Raw genomic sequence first — 17,013 nt, forward strand, 5'->3', positions numbered from 1 at the left:
TGTATATCACACTCAATGCATAATGTTAACTCAAGCAATAAATCAGGTAGTCTTTGCACTCTCAGATGCAACTCAAAAATAGGTCTAGGAACTCCTGTATTCACAGCTTAATAGCTTTTAACAGATAATATATTTTAGGACTATACCATGTCACTCTGTTTACAATTTAAACATCTGAATTGCAATATGTATCTAGTCTTTTTATATATTTATCCTAAGTATGCCTTGCCATTTGTGCCATGAATGTGTTTGTAGTTAGCCTTTTAAGTGCAGTAGTATGTTTATCGTTGTTTTGCAATTTGTCTTTATTTATGTGTTAATTACATTGCGCTATGTGTTATAGTTATCTAAATTGTATCAATGTATCTGTTTAAGCATCTGGAAACCAAATTTCATGTGAAACATGTTGTGCACATTGACAAATAAATATATCTTGTATCTTCTATCTTGAATAACTGTCTCTTATACACATCTAGATGTGTATAAGAGACAGATATAGGCAAACACTAACGTTTATATCCATCTACTAAATAGTACAGTACCACTTTATGGTATCATCCTATATAATAATATGCGTTAAGCTTAGGTGAATGCAATGTTAATTGAAATAGCAATGTGATACCAATATTGTTTTTTAACAATTAACCTTACATATGCGGTTCACAGGCACACGGTGGACAATATTTGTTTTCTGTGTAAACTCAATTATATCAAAGATACCATAGTACCTGCTACCATGGCAATAAGCTGTTTGGAGGGCGTATTATTGGGAGATGGGTGAGTAGAGCGCAAGTTATTAAAATGTGCGCGCCTCTCATTCTCTCCGATTCACCCACGGTTTAAAAAAAGTCATCTCATATTACAAATATTTCCCCCAGCTACCACGCCCTAAACAACGTACCGTAACATTATTCCGAATCTCCAACCATCCTCATCCACCAATCAGCCCCTAATCATCCCCTCCCTTTAGGTCTCTGCTGTTTAAAGCTTAAACGTACAAAATAGTCATCAATAGAGGACGCTGCGCAGGACTAGAAAATGTATGTAGTTGACGTAATTATGATGAAATACTAGTCTATCACAAAACTTCGTCGTAGTTCATAGAAATATCAAGTTGCTAGAACAGAGTTAAACTATAAAAGGTAAAAAATGTGGACTACGGTATCTTATGGGATCCAGGAGCAGTCATATTATTCCTGTAATATGACTGGTCCATGATAGGACCCTGTTTGATTTATATAGCCCATTGCAGTTTCAAACGTGTATTTGTTGCTTAAAAACCGTTTTGCATCATTAAAAGGCATTGATAATTTTCCACCATTCTTAAGCACTATCAACTTGAACCGATTATATTTATAGCGGCACTTTCGAGTTTGCATCATTGCTGGCAATATCGTATTCGCACCGCTGAACTGTCAATGCTTACATCTCAAGCACCGTTGCTTAATTAACTACTTTAGCGTCATCACTTATTATACTTGAATCACTCTCCACGAATTCCGAGTCCGTCAGAATATCCGTTTCTTGAAGTTGGTCCATAAAACTTTTAGAAACAGGTAAACTGTGTATTGAAATGTCAGACCGATATGATACGCCTTTGCTTAAACTGTTTATTTCATTTTTCTTTGTTGTCATATCACACTCGCTGCCGTCGCCATCGTCAGAATAGCCAAGACAACTATTAAAACGAGTCTTAGGACTTGAGCTAACACAAGCGCTTCCAATATTATGTACAATATCTTCATTAGAATGTATAGGCGTTAAGTAACTTTGTATCGTCAAAAATTCGTTTGAATTTCTGTAAGAAAGAAAGGAAGATTAAAACTATTAAAGACAGATTGTTTGTAGTAATATATGTTTACAATAACAGGATAGTGAACATGGGTTAGGGGGTCATTGGGAAATGATAAGCACTAGCGCATGGATACAAGGGAGTATTTAAAACCTGGATTAAAAAAAGGTGTTTAACCACCGGTTTTTCCACATTTTCTTCAGTTTTTAAATATTAAACAATCTGTATCTCATTAACCGTTCAAGAGTTTTTCGTCGAACACCTTTACACATTTTTTGTTTTAGAAAATCAGTTGCACAATTCCTCCCCCTCCCCCTAACCCCGAGGCCTGGCTTTAAATGATACACAATACTTACCCTTGATCTGATATGCTGCAAACAGTAGGTTCTTCGATACAGACTGTGATTGGTAATGGTGGGAACGTGTTCGGAATTGACGTTGCTAGTGAAGAGATCATTACCTTATCATCTATAATCAAACCGTTAGGAAACAAACAAAAATAATGACCATTTTTCAAAATTTTAAGTTAGTGACGTACTTTAAATATCATTGTGAACTTAATCATTTTGGAAATTTAACTAACATTTTGGCCGATTTCAACCTAGAGAACTGTGATCAACATTTCATATTATCTCATAGTAATTTTCTCAATAGAATTATCTAAATGGACTAAAATAATTATTTTTTGTCGTTTAAATGCGTGTCATTCGTCACTTGCATAATGCAATTAATGCACTGTGCAAAAAGTCACATTCTGCTTGTTGATTAATTGATTGATTGATTTACAATTTAAAAAAAGCTAGGTTTTTATAAGGACTTCCCTGACGTTTGGATTTTGGAAACTACCATTCTAAGTTCTGCATATCATACCACTGACTTGCCAACTCAAACGCAATCTAGAGCACTATTGTATATACTAATTATATTTTTTATATTATTTTCAATAAATTTGTGGTCGTTCTCGCGTAACAGTGGATATTCGTTACTTTGTAATATAAAAGCTGGTTATCATAAAATCCTTATTACACACGCTATCGTAGCGACAGCGTAACAATTTTATAGAAACCTAGCTCTGAAAAAGCAAGCTAAAATCTAATCTATTGCAATTTTAAGCCTTGGAATAGAGGTAGCTCACAGGCTCTATTAGGGTTCCTTTACAAAAAAAATCTATTAATATGCTACTATGGATTTTTTAAATGTATAGATAACGGTTTTGTACTTGCCATCTGGGGAAACTTTTTGATGATACTGTATGTTTTGTTCTCTCTGAATAATTAACGGTACAACCTCAGAGTCTAAATCATAGACTTCACGTTCCAGTCGTTCAATCTCCGTGTCACACTGGAAAAGAAAATTACATTGCTATTTTGACTTATGCTAGTCTTGTGGCGCGTTAATGTATCTTCACATTATAACTTCATTTATTGAATCTCACTCATATAAACTCTTTTTTTCGGATCATTACATTATTATCTTATTCCGTTTATAGGATCAAACACGTAATTATTCCTAACCGAATCACTTACGTTTTTTGTTCGCAAGTATTGGGACCGTATTAGGTATTCGGTACGACAACACGTCAGGTTGGGCAAAACATCATTTCTATAATATTTTCCTGACGCAAACTCACATAGATATAGTATTTTTTATATGTTATTACTATTATAATAGCGGCATAATATTTGTCAATTATTTGGATTAATAACACAGGATATCATGTGAGAAGAAGATCAACCACAAAAACAATTTTAATTCAACCTACCGGTCTAACCAAATTATTCTTTCCTTATACGTTATTTAAATACATTATAACCACTTTGCCTCTAAACAATGTGTCTAAACGTTACCCCGTCTCCTAGGCAATTGAAAGATTTACCCTCACCTTTGCAAACCTAATCAAATATCACTATTTTCATAAGATGACACAAGCATTTTACCTGCTGTAAACGTTTTTCGGCTGAATTGTGTTCCGATGCGAGTTTCTCTATTTGTGTACCATTGTTAGTAGTAGTTGACGGATGAATCGAAGTTCTTTCCGATCGTAATACTGCCCTCACTCGATCGTTAGCATTAGGGTTTTTCCGTAACTCAACAATCTGTCAAGAGAGGGAAGTTGATGATTTATGTTTGAGAATATTAAAAAAAGAAACTACGATTTGGTGATGAAATTAATTTTATCGCATGACGGATGGATCGCGTCAACTCAGGTCGTAATACTGCACGCACTAGATTTTTAAAATAAGATCTTTTTTTTCGTAGTACTCTTTATAGACTTGTCGTTGATATTAATTTAGTTGTAAGATATCAAGGGATATTTTGTTTTAACGAGTATTAGCTTGTTGACGACAGTACTTACATCTAAAACGACAATAGCTAAATTATGATTAAATACTATATTATAAGGATAGGACCTTGATGCTAGAACATACCTGCTGCGTGGTTCTCCTTTTTAAAATCTTTAACCTTTTTAAGCTCTTTTCAACATTTGAAAAAAAAAACATTTGACATGCCAAAATATGGTCATGATGACATCACATCATGACCATATATAGGCACATCATGACTATATATAGGCACATCATGACCATATATAGGCACATCATGACTATAGCCTATATATAGACATACAAAACAAAATTCTAATAATTATTGTATTTAGTATAGTTGTAGTATTCACCTTAGGAACAAAAACTAATCCTAGTGTGAGTGAAGAACAGAAGATGATGAACGCCGATATAATCCCGAACGAAGCATTTGGACTATCTTGTATCATGAACGTGAGGGCGGCACCACACACACACAAAAGCATGACGTTGTACACACACATCCCGATGTACTTACTATCGTTTAACGCAGGAATGCTTACGTGTCGTGTAGACCACGCAAGTAAACAACCAAACATCTATGAAATAAACAACACGAGTATTGTTATTTCTTAACATATTCTCAGGCTACACACTTACACCTGAATATCGACCAATTATTCAGCCTAATAACTTCACAGATGTTACCTGTACGTCTAAGTAGGCCTACAGCAAAGTTTTATTTCAGAATTCCGTAAATTTAGTATTTAATCTGGTCAAACTATAACTGCATTTAGGTTTAATTGTAGCACATTGGTGGTTGTATTTTTTAGCTTTGATGGCGATGAGTTAATAAATTGTAATAAGGGACGAATTCAGAAATTACCCTGACCCCAACGATGGTACGAACTTTTATGACCATGGAAACATTTTGTAACTTTGGATTTTTGTGACCTGGAATTTTCGTAAGTCTGCCGTAGATATTTCGTAGCCAGAAGACATTTCAGGTTTCGAAACGTCCGCATTACTAAAAAAGTTCCTTAGCACTAGATGCCTAGAAGTAGCACTATTCTATTTTTTCATTTAAAATAAAACATAAATTTGGAGAGCGAAATGGCCTTTCTTCCAGTCATATCACGCAATACAAACTGACGTTGCTGAAAAAGAACTGGGATACGACGATGCGGACAATAACCTACATTACAAACTAATATAATTTAAAACCACCACGGGCTTTCGTTCAATCAGTGAACTTCTTCAGATGAGAGTGAAAATGAATGTCATTCGCTATTATCTTATTTGCAATCCATTTAGATTTAAGTCCAGTCATGATTTATTGAAAGATATGAGCAGCAACGAACACTCAATCATTCTCCATCTTGCTACTGGTTGATTTGACAACGTTTACTTAAAGGCGTTGGAGAGAAGATTTAATCCCTTAGGATCTACTCTACAGCTATCCAAAGTTATATCACGGAGGTATGAATTTATACGATGACATCATATGACAAACATTATATAATATTATTATATATACAGGTATATAATAAATTATATATATGTATATATATCATATATACATATATATATGTATGTATATATATTTATATACATATATAAATATATATACATGCATATATACATATATATATATCATATATATATTATGGTAATAATCATAATAGCATATGGCAATTGCATGTACTAGCTCTATCACACGTTTTTGTTTTACAGTACAGGTCGGTTATTATTATATTAATATACGTATGCTAAAAAGCTAAAATAATGGAAAATGGCAGCCATTTTAAATTGTAATAGCTACATTGGAATACGCACACCGTGTTGTGTTTAAATATTTCGACACATTATTAGATCATCTTCATGATTATCTAGGTCTTAATTATTGTATAAATATCAAAGAGTTATTGCCATACTTGTACGCAAGCAGCAACAATCATTTTGTTTTTTAAAATCTATACATTACTGAGTTTTTATTTAGCCAGGGTATTGTAAAGTACGTGTTTTATTGGATTTCTTATCAAAGATATTATAATTAAGATGTAAAATGTATTGCCAAAGTCACTAGCCTAACAGACAACCATTAATCAATATTTTGAATATTTAGCGCAAACAATACACGTTGAAAAAAAAAAAAAAAAAAAAAACTTTACGATCAAAATAACTAAAGACTGCTATAATCTATGAGCAACAGTTTATAGATAGATAACAATGTAGTTGATTAATCCAATGACGATGTATACAGTGTGCAATATGCAAATGCAGGAAATTCAACCCTAGCAAAAAAATAAAGAAAGATAAAACTGACGCAACACAACACTTCTCTAAAGTTGATATCGCTCTATTTACCTTTCCATCGCGCCTCTATCAGCCCCAAATAACATTTTTGTAGGCCTACCGTACCGTATATAAATAAACTACCAACCTTTGGTTCTAGGTACTGTTTTCCGACGTACATTGGGTCGACAAGTTGCCACGTGATCAGAACTATCGCGTCGATAATGAGCATAACGGCAACCATTACGAAGAGATGCGTGTCTTTTATAACCTGGAATTGTAACAAATACGGTAATATTTCAATTCAACCAATCAATTAATTAATCACAATCAATCAACAATTAGTCTTACAGGGACAGCGCTATCTATGATTATCAAGGCTAAGTTTAGTACGGTAATTTTAGCAAACGGTGGACTAGCAATCTGGTAAATTGCAATCAGCTTGACGATTAATATTATCAGATTATTCTATAATTATTAATTATCATCGAACATCAAGTGACTGGTCACTTACAGGATGGAACAAAATTCGTTATGCTCTATAAGCTCATGAGGGTTAGACAGTGCATTGTGTATAAATGGGTACCTGTTAGGGTTGCCCGCTAGATTAAGATCATCAAAGTATTATTGTTAATAATAATAATAATAATAATAATAATAATAATAATAATAATATTAATAATAATAATAATAATAATAATCAGTTGGCGCGGTTGTGGCTTGGGTTCGAAACTCTCGCTGTGCAAATCGCTTGTGTCCTTGGGCAAGGCAATTCATCTACGGTTGCCTCTCTCTCCACCAAGGGGTACAAGTGGGTACCTGGTAGGTTCCAACACAACTGCGCTGAGTATGTGTTCCATACGTGTTTGATCCAATGACCGGGGTAGTAATGAGAAGCGCTTACAGGCTTTAAGCATGAAGCGCTATTATTAGACTGACATAATATTATAATTATTATTTATTATCATTATTATTATTATTATTATTATTATCATCATCATCATCATCATTAAGTATTAAGCGTATGATGATGACGTAATAAAGATATGAATCAACATGGGCCAAACCTGTTGTTGTAGCATTTTTATTGTGTGATAAAAAGATTTGAATTCGTACCGTACCTTTTTTTTCATCTTTACGTTTGTAAAGATTCTGTAAACCCGCCACGTTTTACAAAACATCGCACCGAACGCTAATGTGAAGGAAACGCACAGAAACCATGCCCTTGCCTGAAAATATTAAATGATCATTACATCAATAGATGAAATGATCGTAGAAGGTTTCATGTTAATGGCTCATGGCAATTTTGAGATATCGTGCGAACAAAATATGGGGAGGAAGAAAGAATAATAATAAAAAAAATCTCTGACAATAACAAGAGGTCATCCGCATGTTAAGATCATTATTATTAGGCCTATTACATAGACCTATAATGATAATAAATGATGAGGTTTTACAATTTATTTTATAGATATTATAATGTTTAATTATGATTATTACTTATCCTTATACATATCATTAATTTGTAACCATACATTTTTAAATAATTATTGTGATTTTACAGCTGCAGGTCTCACTCTAATTCTAGAAGCCTCCAATTAAAGACCACCTCTAATTAAAGGCCAAAGATGCTAAAGACCATGGAAACCCCGGTCTTAAAAGTGGTCTTTACATTGAAGTATGTTCGTATAGGCCACAAATTGCACTATAGGCCCTATTTCACTTACGGCACAGACAATTCGAAATCCCTTGTTACTGAGAAACGCTTTGTCGAGCCCCAAAAAGAAGACGCATGAATATGCCAGTATACCACCGAATATGATCAAGTTGTTAATGTTCGGACTAGACATCTTAATGTACCTAAAATGTAAATCGAACCAAAATATTAGCATGAAATATATCTGCATTTTATGATAGTGATTGCAGTTAAAGTGTCACCTTTAAGATATAGCACTGCTTATTACATTTCGTAGCCTACTTGGCCTGTGGAAAGCAGCATAATTTTGGAACATATATTTAGACAAGACCACTTTTGGATGGATGACAAATAGTCCAAACACTCAAATTATCTAATTATTGCAGGCCGTGCATCGATAATTAACAGTTGTTTAACGTATAATATATTATTATTTTACAGTTAAAAAAATCCTGCCTTAGATTTCCAACCTACCGTTATTATTTATTTAGCATTACTTTTTTAATCAACTCTCAAGCCTTACTGATGGATAATGAATATTATTATTATTATTATTATTATTATTATTATTATTATTATTATTATTATTATTATTATTATACAGATTATTATTATTATTATTATTATTAATATTATTATTATTATTATTATTATTATTATTATTATTATTATTATATATATATATAATTAACTATTATTAAAATTACAATTAAATTTATTGTATTAAGCCGTGCATTGATAATTAACGGTTCATTGACGTATACGATTTTAACTGCTCATGCCTTAGATGCTAAACCTTACTGTTATTATACCGATATTGTTTACTATGACCATTTCTTCGTATAAGATTTAATACACCGTACGTTCGTATTGAAAACACGTACGCTTATGTTTTATATTCTGTTTGAGTGGCAAATTCCTCTCAAATCCTCCACTCTGATTCATAACCGCCAGAACAAGATGTGCGTATCGATCAAATAAGAACAAACAATTTCACACAAGACAGCAACATCCCTTCACTTTCAATTTGTGTTTAAACAATCTCGAAGCCGGTAAAATGATATGTATCTACTGATACTTATTAAAGATTGCCAAGTTTTTTTGTTTACCTAATGGTATCAATTTCAAACACAAAGCATAGGCTGAAACCGACGACGTATTTTGTGAACATTGCTTACGTATCATCAGCGCATTCAGTGTGAGTTTACGCATTAATCAAAAGAATACTTTAAAACATGTCTTTGGGCCTAAAATCCAGATTTGCAAACATAAGACATATGGGTAGATTGAGAATAGATCCAATAACATGGCAAGCCTTTTATCATGTTCAATCACCCAGCCATATTATTGGATGGCGACGATTCCCAAGCGAGATCGGATCAGCACCAGTATTGTAGTCTACTATGCTCTCTGTAAGTAGTGGCTACCTTAACACCACCCCCATTAGCAGTAGAAACTCATAAACTTTCTCCTTAAATACACCTTTGAGTAGTATTTCCTCTGATTTTGCTAATAATGCAACACTCATTGAACTATATGCGAACTTCAGTGTTTCTTCATGATGCATTTGCGCAGAACATACTTTACTCAGACAAATCTCATGGCAGCAACGGCGTTATTATACGACTGATTCCCTGCTTAGATTGTATGATACCCCAGATGCTTTCTTGTAACATTAATATGATACTTTGAAGTACATACAAACCAACAGAAAAATAAACTCAGTTCCACTTAAAGCCAACACAATGATATTGATGGAAATTTGCTGAAAGTTTTTAAGATTAACGGTTTGAATAAAATAATTGTAATAGCATATCAGTTAACAAATACAAATTTTAATTGAATTGGAATATTCATTTACACATACTTATTTTTAAAATTACAAATAAGTAATAATTACAATACAAAAAACAACGACCTTTATCACCAAATAATTCAAATATTATGATATTTTATATCAGAAAATTTTTATAACCGTATCAAAATATAAGAAATTGAAAGAACAATTGCATGATTATTTGTTGGCTTGGTTTTCATACAATTGGTACATGTCATCGCCGACAGCTTTCCCGATTGCGTTGGGGATCTGCTAGGCAGTACAACGATGAAAAGACTGTAGCGACAGTGTAGCGACTTTAAAGAAACCATGCTTTAAGGAGACGGGTTTGGTAGTAGGCTATTGTAAACTCTTGAAGTACAGATTTACTATTAAATTAAGTTCAATGTAATTTACAAGAGATTGTCACTGAGTTACTAAACTATTTTCCTAGAATCCAATGACTTAATATTATTGCAAATTTATTATTACTGGGTTTTCTACGTTCTTCAATACAATCATGGCAAAGAATAATATGTAGATAGTTTTCATTATAAAATATAGGTTTCACTACAAAGTAGCCTACATGGACTATCTCCAAAATAAAAAAATAATTGTCTTTAAAGCTCTTGTCAGCTTGTTGTTGATGGTTTGCCATACCATGCAGTAATTATCTACTCAAAATTTTAAGACTGGATAAGGGTTAAAAAGATCGGGTTTTAAAGATTACATTTTCATGGCTGTTCAACATCTTGTTTTACATTCTACATTTCTGTTTTCCCCTTTAACTTTTGTATCTTTTCCATCTTGTTATATTGCGTATTTGTTATAGGTTTGCGTTATCGTTATAAGATTACGTTATCGTTAAAATAAGATTGCGTTATGGTTCTTAGACCTCCTCAGATCAGGTTATAGATAAGCCTACGGTCGCGTTACAATTATAAAATTGCGTTATGGTTATATGATCGCGTTATAGGGATGACATTAAAGATTACAAAATCCCATTATCGGAGATCTCCCTTATTGTTATTGCGTCACGTTATTAGGATTATGGTACCGTTACAAGACCGGTTAATGAAACCGTCTCAAGCGTCTTGAGACGGTTTTGATCGTGGAAGGCGCTATATAAATATAAAACCATAACCATAACCATAATGTTATGAGATGGCGTTTTGTTTATATATTGATTCAGGATTTGGACAGTTGTAAGTTATATAAAATTTTCTTAAATTTCCAGTATATGATCGCGTTATGGTTTAAGATCGTGTTAAGATCATTAGATTGTGTTATCGTTATATGATCCGTCTTAAGTATACACAGAATATCGTTGTTATAATAACGCGTTATTGTTATAATTTCGCGTTAAAGTTTATAAGATCGCGTTAATTAATGTTGTTGTAATATGACATTCGCATAAAAAAACACATTAAGCTTAGCATTATAAGATCGCAATAAACGTTCAAATTCGGAAAGCGGTTAATTCATCTATCGACGAGCTCAATATTACACTATTAAACCACTTTTAACTGTTTGTATACATTCTCGATTTTGACTCGAATAATCTTTCGACGACATGATCATCATCTCTAATAGGCCTATCATAATTATACAGTCCAGGAGGTAAATTATTTGACGTTGATCATTTACGGCGAAATAAATAATTACTTGTTAATCTTATGCTTAAAAGTGACTGACTGACTAATTGAGATATCGGACAACGGAGTGTATTTAGCAGAACTTATCAATTCGAAAATTACACGTGACACAATCTAAATTATGTTCAAAACCGAAATCGAATCATAAAACCAAATACAAGCGATGCCATTTACATTAGTTAAAAAACAGTCATGAAACAGTTTTGATATTAACTATAATGATCAGGAAAAAGTACCTCCAATTTGTTTATAATTAAAAAGCAAATGTATTCTGAATCTGATTACTGGCCATTTGGCTTGCAGTGTGACGTCAACCGGTGTCCGTTGACGAGCGCCAACCACGTTGATGATGAACATTTTATAATTATTTTAGATGTTGATATGGACAATGGTAGTAAACAGCGGTTTTGATAATATATTATTTTGTATAGTAATGATATAAAAATATGGTAACAATATAAACATGCCTAATTTCAGTAAACTAATAATACTGATAATGATCTATAATGTATTTGCTGAGAGCATTTCTACTTTCAATTACTATACTGTCTCTAAATGTCTCAATCACATCAGTATGATTAACACAAGTCATTGTCCTTCAGACTTTTGGTCATAACAGAAACAAATGAAACTCATAAATTGCGTTTTATTATGACAATAAGACGATCTTTCTTGAGGACAAATCTCTCTAGGGATAATCATTAAACCGTGCTTCCTATGTACTAAATATCTTACCGTTGTTTACGATTCTTCATGTTGAAAAATAGGAAACAACATGCGGCGAATATACCAATGGTAGCTATACCAACCATGCTGAAGAACAAGGAGTGAGAAACTTGCATCGTGGATGATTCGCTAAGCTGTTTGTACGGCGGCGGGGTATTACCTGAATTACACGAAAATCGAATGGTCAACGTTTTACAGTGACAGTAAGATTAATAACACGTGCATTCTAGATAATTGGTCGATTTGTCGGAGAATATTCAATCTCCCGACGAACACGTATTTTAAACATTAATAAATTTACAGAGACGATTATGTAGGTCGATGCTGATAACTATTAGGAAAAAATAAAAACACTAACATACGAGGATATTATACTAATTTCAGAGCCATCGAGTGTGTGCTTCACTACAGAACAAAAATCGCGACCTTCTGACCAAGTGTTTCTGTATTGTATTAAATTATAATTCTGATGAATGCATTAGGCCTATCGTCTGTTTTCTACACGGATTGCCATGATACAAAGATTTATGATTATACCATGTAATAATTGAAGAATTCCTATAAATCTTGATTTAGATCGTCTCGTAGTGACATACATCCATCGACAGGTACGACTGCTCTGATATATTTGGTATTTTGTACGATTATGATAGTACCGGTAATTAAAATTTCTGCTAGCAACTTCATGAGTGTTACTGTTTAACCTCAATATGAATTGTTATTACAGGTCTCCCTTTTATTAAGGTCCACTTTTGTAGCCAGATTTCCATATTTAGCTCATTTGAATAAAAAACATTTGTTAATTTGGGACCAGTGAAAAGTGGTTTTAAATTGGAGGTTGTCTTTTATTGGAGGGTGATATATTTGATCAATAGTCTTACTTATATTATTACTTAGAATATTCTTCTTCTCATTGCATGCCTATTATTAATAAATTATATTAGTAAGCAGCAAGAATGCGATTAAAGATCATTTATATTATATTTAAACATTATGCTATAATCATAGAGTACTATTTACTAAAGGCACACATTAAACATTCTGTCTTCACATACATTAATAACATGCAACTACACACATATTTACTTTATTATTACGTAAGTCAATTATAACTCAATATACAATTTATGGGCTCATAAAATCCAGTTGTATAGGTCTTATATTACATCTGTTAACAAAGTTAGGAAAAAAAACTAATAGGTTTAAAGAATAATTAACATTTATATGCTAAAAAAAATCCAATATACATAAAAATTTGCTCTTCTAATCTAAAGATTTGAAATGATTACAGACAAAAAATCACAATAGAAGATCAACTTCACGGTATTTTATATCATTATATTTATTGAATTTTAAAATAAGCATGAAACCGTTATTACCTGGCCAGCGAAACGCGTCTTTCTTGATAACAAGTTTATCTCCTAGCGAATGATATTCACCAACTTTCTTCATAGTTCCATCTAGAAATAGAAATATAATCACAAATTATTCTCTATTATCATTAACAAACATCAATATCAATAAGCTGATAGTTTCATTATTTTGCATAATAAAGAGGTCTGTAGGCCTAAGCTAAGTTTTCTCCGGGCCCTACTACCTCGGGCACCGTCTGCTCCGACGTTTCCAGCGTTTTATTGGCGTATTAATATTTGGGGCAAATAACATTCCCAGCAAAATATTGAATATTTCCCGGGCCCTCAAGGTCCCGAGGTTCTGCTTTAGTCGGCGAGAGCTCATGTGTTATACCACTTGATATGTATCCTTTCCGTAAAATCACAATAATTATAGAGTAGGGTATGCAATTGTGTTATTCCACAGCAATATTTTATTATATCGATATAGTGTTCAGATCTTCAGAATAGTAGTGATAATTATTTTTTATGATTCTTGTGCCTTGCTCAAGTCGATTGCATTCCAGAACTGTTTTCGGGAAGAGTGAGTTTAATAACAATGTTTCAGTATAACTTTTCAGTTTTTTTATATCCATTTTATAAAGTATTATTTAACTAGATAATGTTTCAAAAGATGCTAAAACATGTGTTGGCGTTATTATCACAAAACCTAACTGCAATATTGACAATTTTCGGGAATGATGTGGTCTTAAGAATTCGTAGATTGAAATTATCTACATATTTTGCTGCAAAGAAGTTAATCCTTAAGTTGAGTTGTATTTGTGACCTCACGCAGCTTGGTTCTACAAATACATAGGCCTATGGTGTTTTTTTCTTCTTTTTCGTTTTAAACCAACAAGAATTTTACTGATACTTGATTTACAATTTTTATATTCGTTAATTGTAAATCTAGCCGACTTATTTAGGACCTTTTATGCGTTCTCTTTGTCAGATGTGTGTTGCGGATCCCATAGCTAACAGAATGTAAGTATAGGTTTGATTTATGTTTTGGAATAATGCGATATCTGTTGAAAAGTGTGAATGACAAAGGACACTTTATAAAGTAGCGTATACACCTAAAGTACCAATACATCTTGAAGCTTATATTACATCATCTATGTTTTTCATTGAAAGCACATCTGTCACTGTGTTTTTACAAATAATTTTTCGCTGCTTAAAAATTGTCCTTTGTAATCAACACTTCTCACCCGTTAAATGCATTCGGAAACGGGCAAATCTTCATAAGCAATTGACTTCGTACACCTCGATGAGCTGTGTGCATACTTATAGTGAACGATTGAAATGCAAAAGTTTAAGTCTTAGGCTTAGTATAGTATAGTGGAAAAGAGTTTGTCGAGTTCAAGATAGAAGTGTTAAAATCTTAAATTCACAATTTAATCAATAAAAAAAATCACTAATTATTATTCAAGTTTATAGATATACTGTATCTCTAACATTTCACAAAAATGGTTATGAGTAACACTGGAAAGTATTTTTTGCAAGAACCGATAAATACAATGACGTCACAGCACTTCAAACATCATTACTTTCGTACGATAGAACAGCTGAATCCGAAATGTAATATCCAATACATCTTTATAATTATTAGATATTGCCGAAGGAAGTGTTTTTTTTAAATATACTCTTTTTTAATATACTGTTTTTATTATTTGCATATACGTGATAGATATTAATGTTACAGACATCTGATTTACCCGCAGGAAAGACAGCGTGTTACTTAAAAAGTATTGTCATCATCGCATGTAAAAATCAACATGTATTTTTTGGCCATAATGATAAGAATAGTCCGATAATTTTCATCTAAAGAATAGAAACGTAGCTGTTCGCTTTTTATGAACCGCTAAAATTCACTATCGCGTCGCTTCCCTCGTGGACATGTCTTATGAACGATTCAAAATTTACCGATATTACGTTCACGCAATCAGTCAATCAATTGTTCGATTTATGCTTTTGAGATTGTACCGTATTAGCCTACATTTAAAAAAAAAATCGGCTAATGAATATTGGTTAACATTAGCGGTTGTTAGACTAAAGTCCGGTTTTCTTTAAATCACTACACTGTCGCTACAGTGTTTTCAGTACAATCGTTGTACTACGAGCAGTCGCCGAGGCGAGTAGCTAGTAGCCGACTGCGTGGCAGTCCGCTGACTAGCAGTCGACCGATCAGCATCACCGAAAGCTGTCGACGATAGAGAGTAGCGATTGTATGGAAACCACTCTTAAAAGCAATGTACGGCTGCGGCAGTATCGTGTATACCTATAGAAGTACCTTGCAAACTTGAAAGAGAGTTGTGAATTGAAGCGTACGTCAGGCAGTAGCTTTCGCACTTCTACGTTTTGTTACGTGTCGCTTACAACAGTGGCGTAACGACGAGTCAGGGGGCCCGGGGGCGATTATTTTATAAAAGTTAGTTTCTGTCGCTTTGTGAGGAAAGATAGGATTACATTGTTTAAATTTACTGTTAGAAGAGCGTTGTCTAGGATAGCCCCCCACCCACCACCAGAGTCCATAGGGGCGTTGCTTACAATAGAATCAAAATTCACATCATGACTTTTAGATTCATCTTGCAAAATAACGACGTATTCATCAACTGCCGCATGTTGGCGCATTATCTGCCTTGGGGCGTCGATGGTTAACACTAACCTTGGAACTGTTGTATTATTTGTGATCCAATCCTTTCACCAGCATCAAAATATACCTCACCCTATAGAAGAAGCATAATAATATTGTTATTACGTATACAAGCTATAATTATTATTAGGCCTACTTAAGACAATACGTATATAATAACTCATATAATTTAAATTTGCAGTCACATATTTTTTCATTATCCATAAGTAAGGCTTGAGAGTTGATTAAAATAAAAGTCATACTCTAAATAAATAATAACGGTAGGTTGGAAATCTAAGACAGGATTTCCTTAACTGTAAAATAATAATATATTATACGTTAAATAACTGTTAATTATCGATGCACGGCCTACAATAATAAGTTAACTTTAGTGTTTGGACTATTTATCATCCATCCAAAAGTGGCCTTGTCTAAATATTAAGGTCCAAAATTCCGCTGCTTTCGACAGGCCAAGTAGGCTACGAAATGTAATAAGCAGTGCTATATAACTGCGATCACTTTCATAAAATGCAGATATATTTCATGCTAATATTTTGGTTCGATTTACATTTTAAGTACATTAGGAAGTCCAATCCGAACATAAACAACTTGATCATATTCGGTGGTATACTGGCCTATTCATTCGTCTTCTTTTGGGGGCTCGACAAAACGTTTCTCAGTAACAAGAGATTTCGAATAGTATTATA

The 17,013-nt window shown here is 33.1% G+C and overlaps 1 protein-coding gene across 1 annotated transcript in view; it reads right to left on the bottom strand.

Moving 5' to 3' along the window:
- Window positions 1-504: 504 nt before the first annotated feature.
- LOC117113419 (gamma-aminobutyric acid type B receptor subunit 2-like) overlaps window positions 505-17,013 on the bottom strand; it is a 38,527-nt gene continuing 22,018 nt past the window's right edge. Inside the window, exons 7-17 of the mRNA XM_033256739.1 lie at window positions 16,340-16,400; window positions 13,663-13,743; window positions 12,293-12,443; window positions 8,118-8,250; window positions 7,512-7,619; window positions 6,539-6,661; window positions 4,470-4,694; window positions 3,730-3,888; window positions 3,016-3,133; window positions 2,149-2,260; window positions 505-1,798 (exon numbers count right to left, since the gene is read on the bottom strand). Of these exons, the coding sequence (XP_033112630.1) occupies window positions 1,444-1,798; window positions 2,149-2,260; window positions 3,016-3,133; window positions 3,730-3,888; window positions 4,470-4,694; window positions 6,539-6,661; window positions 7,512-7,619; window positions 8,118-8,250; window positions 12,293-12,443; window positions 13,663-13,743; window positions 16,340-16,400 (1,626 nt within the window). The 3' untranslated portion in view covers window positions 505-1,443. The remainder of the gene's footprint in view (window positions 1,799-2,148; window positions 2,261-3,015; window positions 3,134-3,729; window positions 3,889-4,469; window positions 4,695-6,538; window positions 6,662-7,511; window positions 7,620-8,117; window positions 8,251-12,292; window positions 12,444-13,662; window positions 13,744-16,339; window positions 16,401-17,013) is intronic.

The sequence above is a fragment of the Anneissia japonica genome, unplaced genomic scaffold, assembly GCF_011630105.1.
Source record: "Anneissia japonica isolate Jap-2015-1 unplaced genomic scaffold, ASM1163010v1 scaffold493_len2256704_cov171, whole genome shotgun sequence".
NCBI lineage: Eukaryota > Metazoa > Echinodermata > Crinoidea > Comatulida > Comatulidae > Anneissia > Anneissia japonica.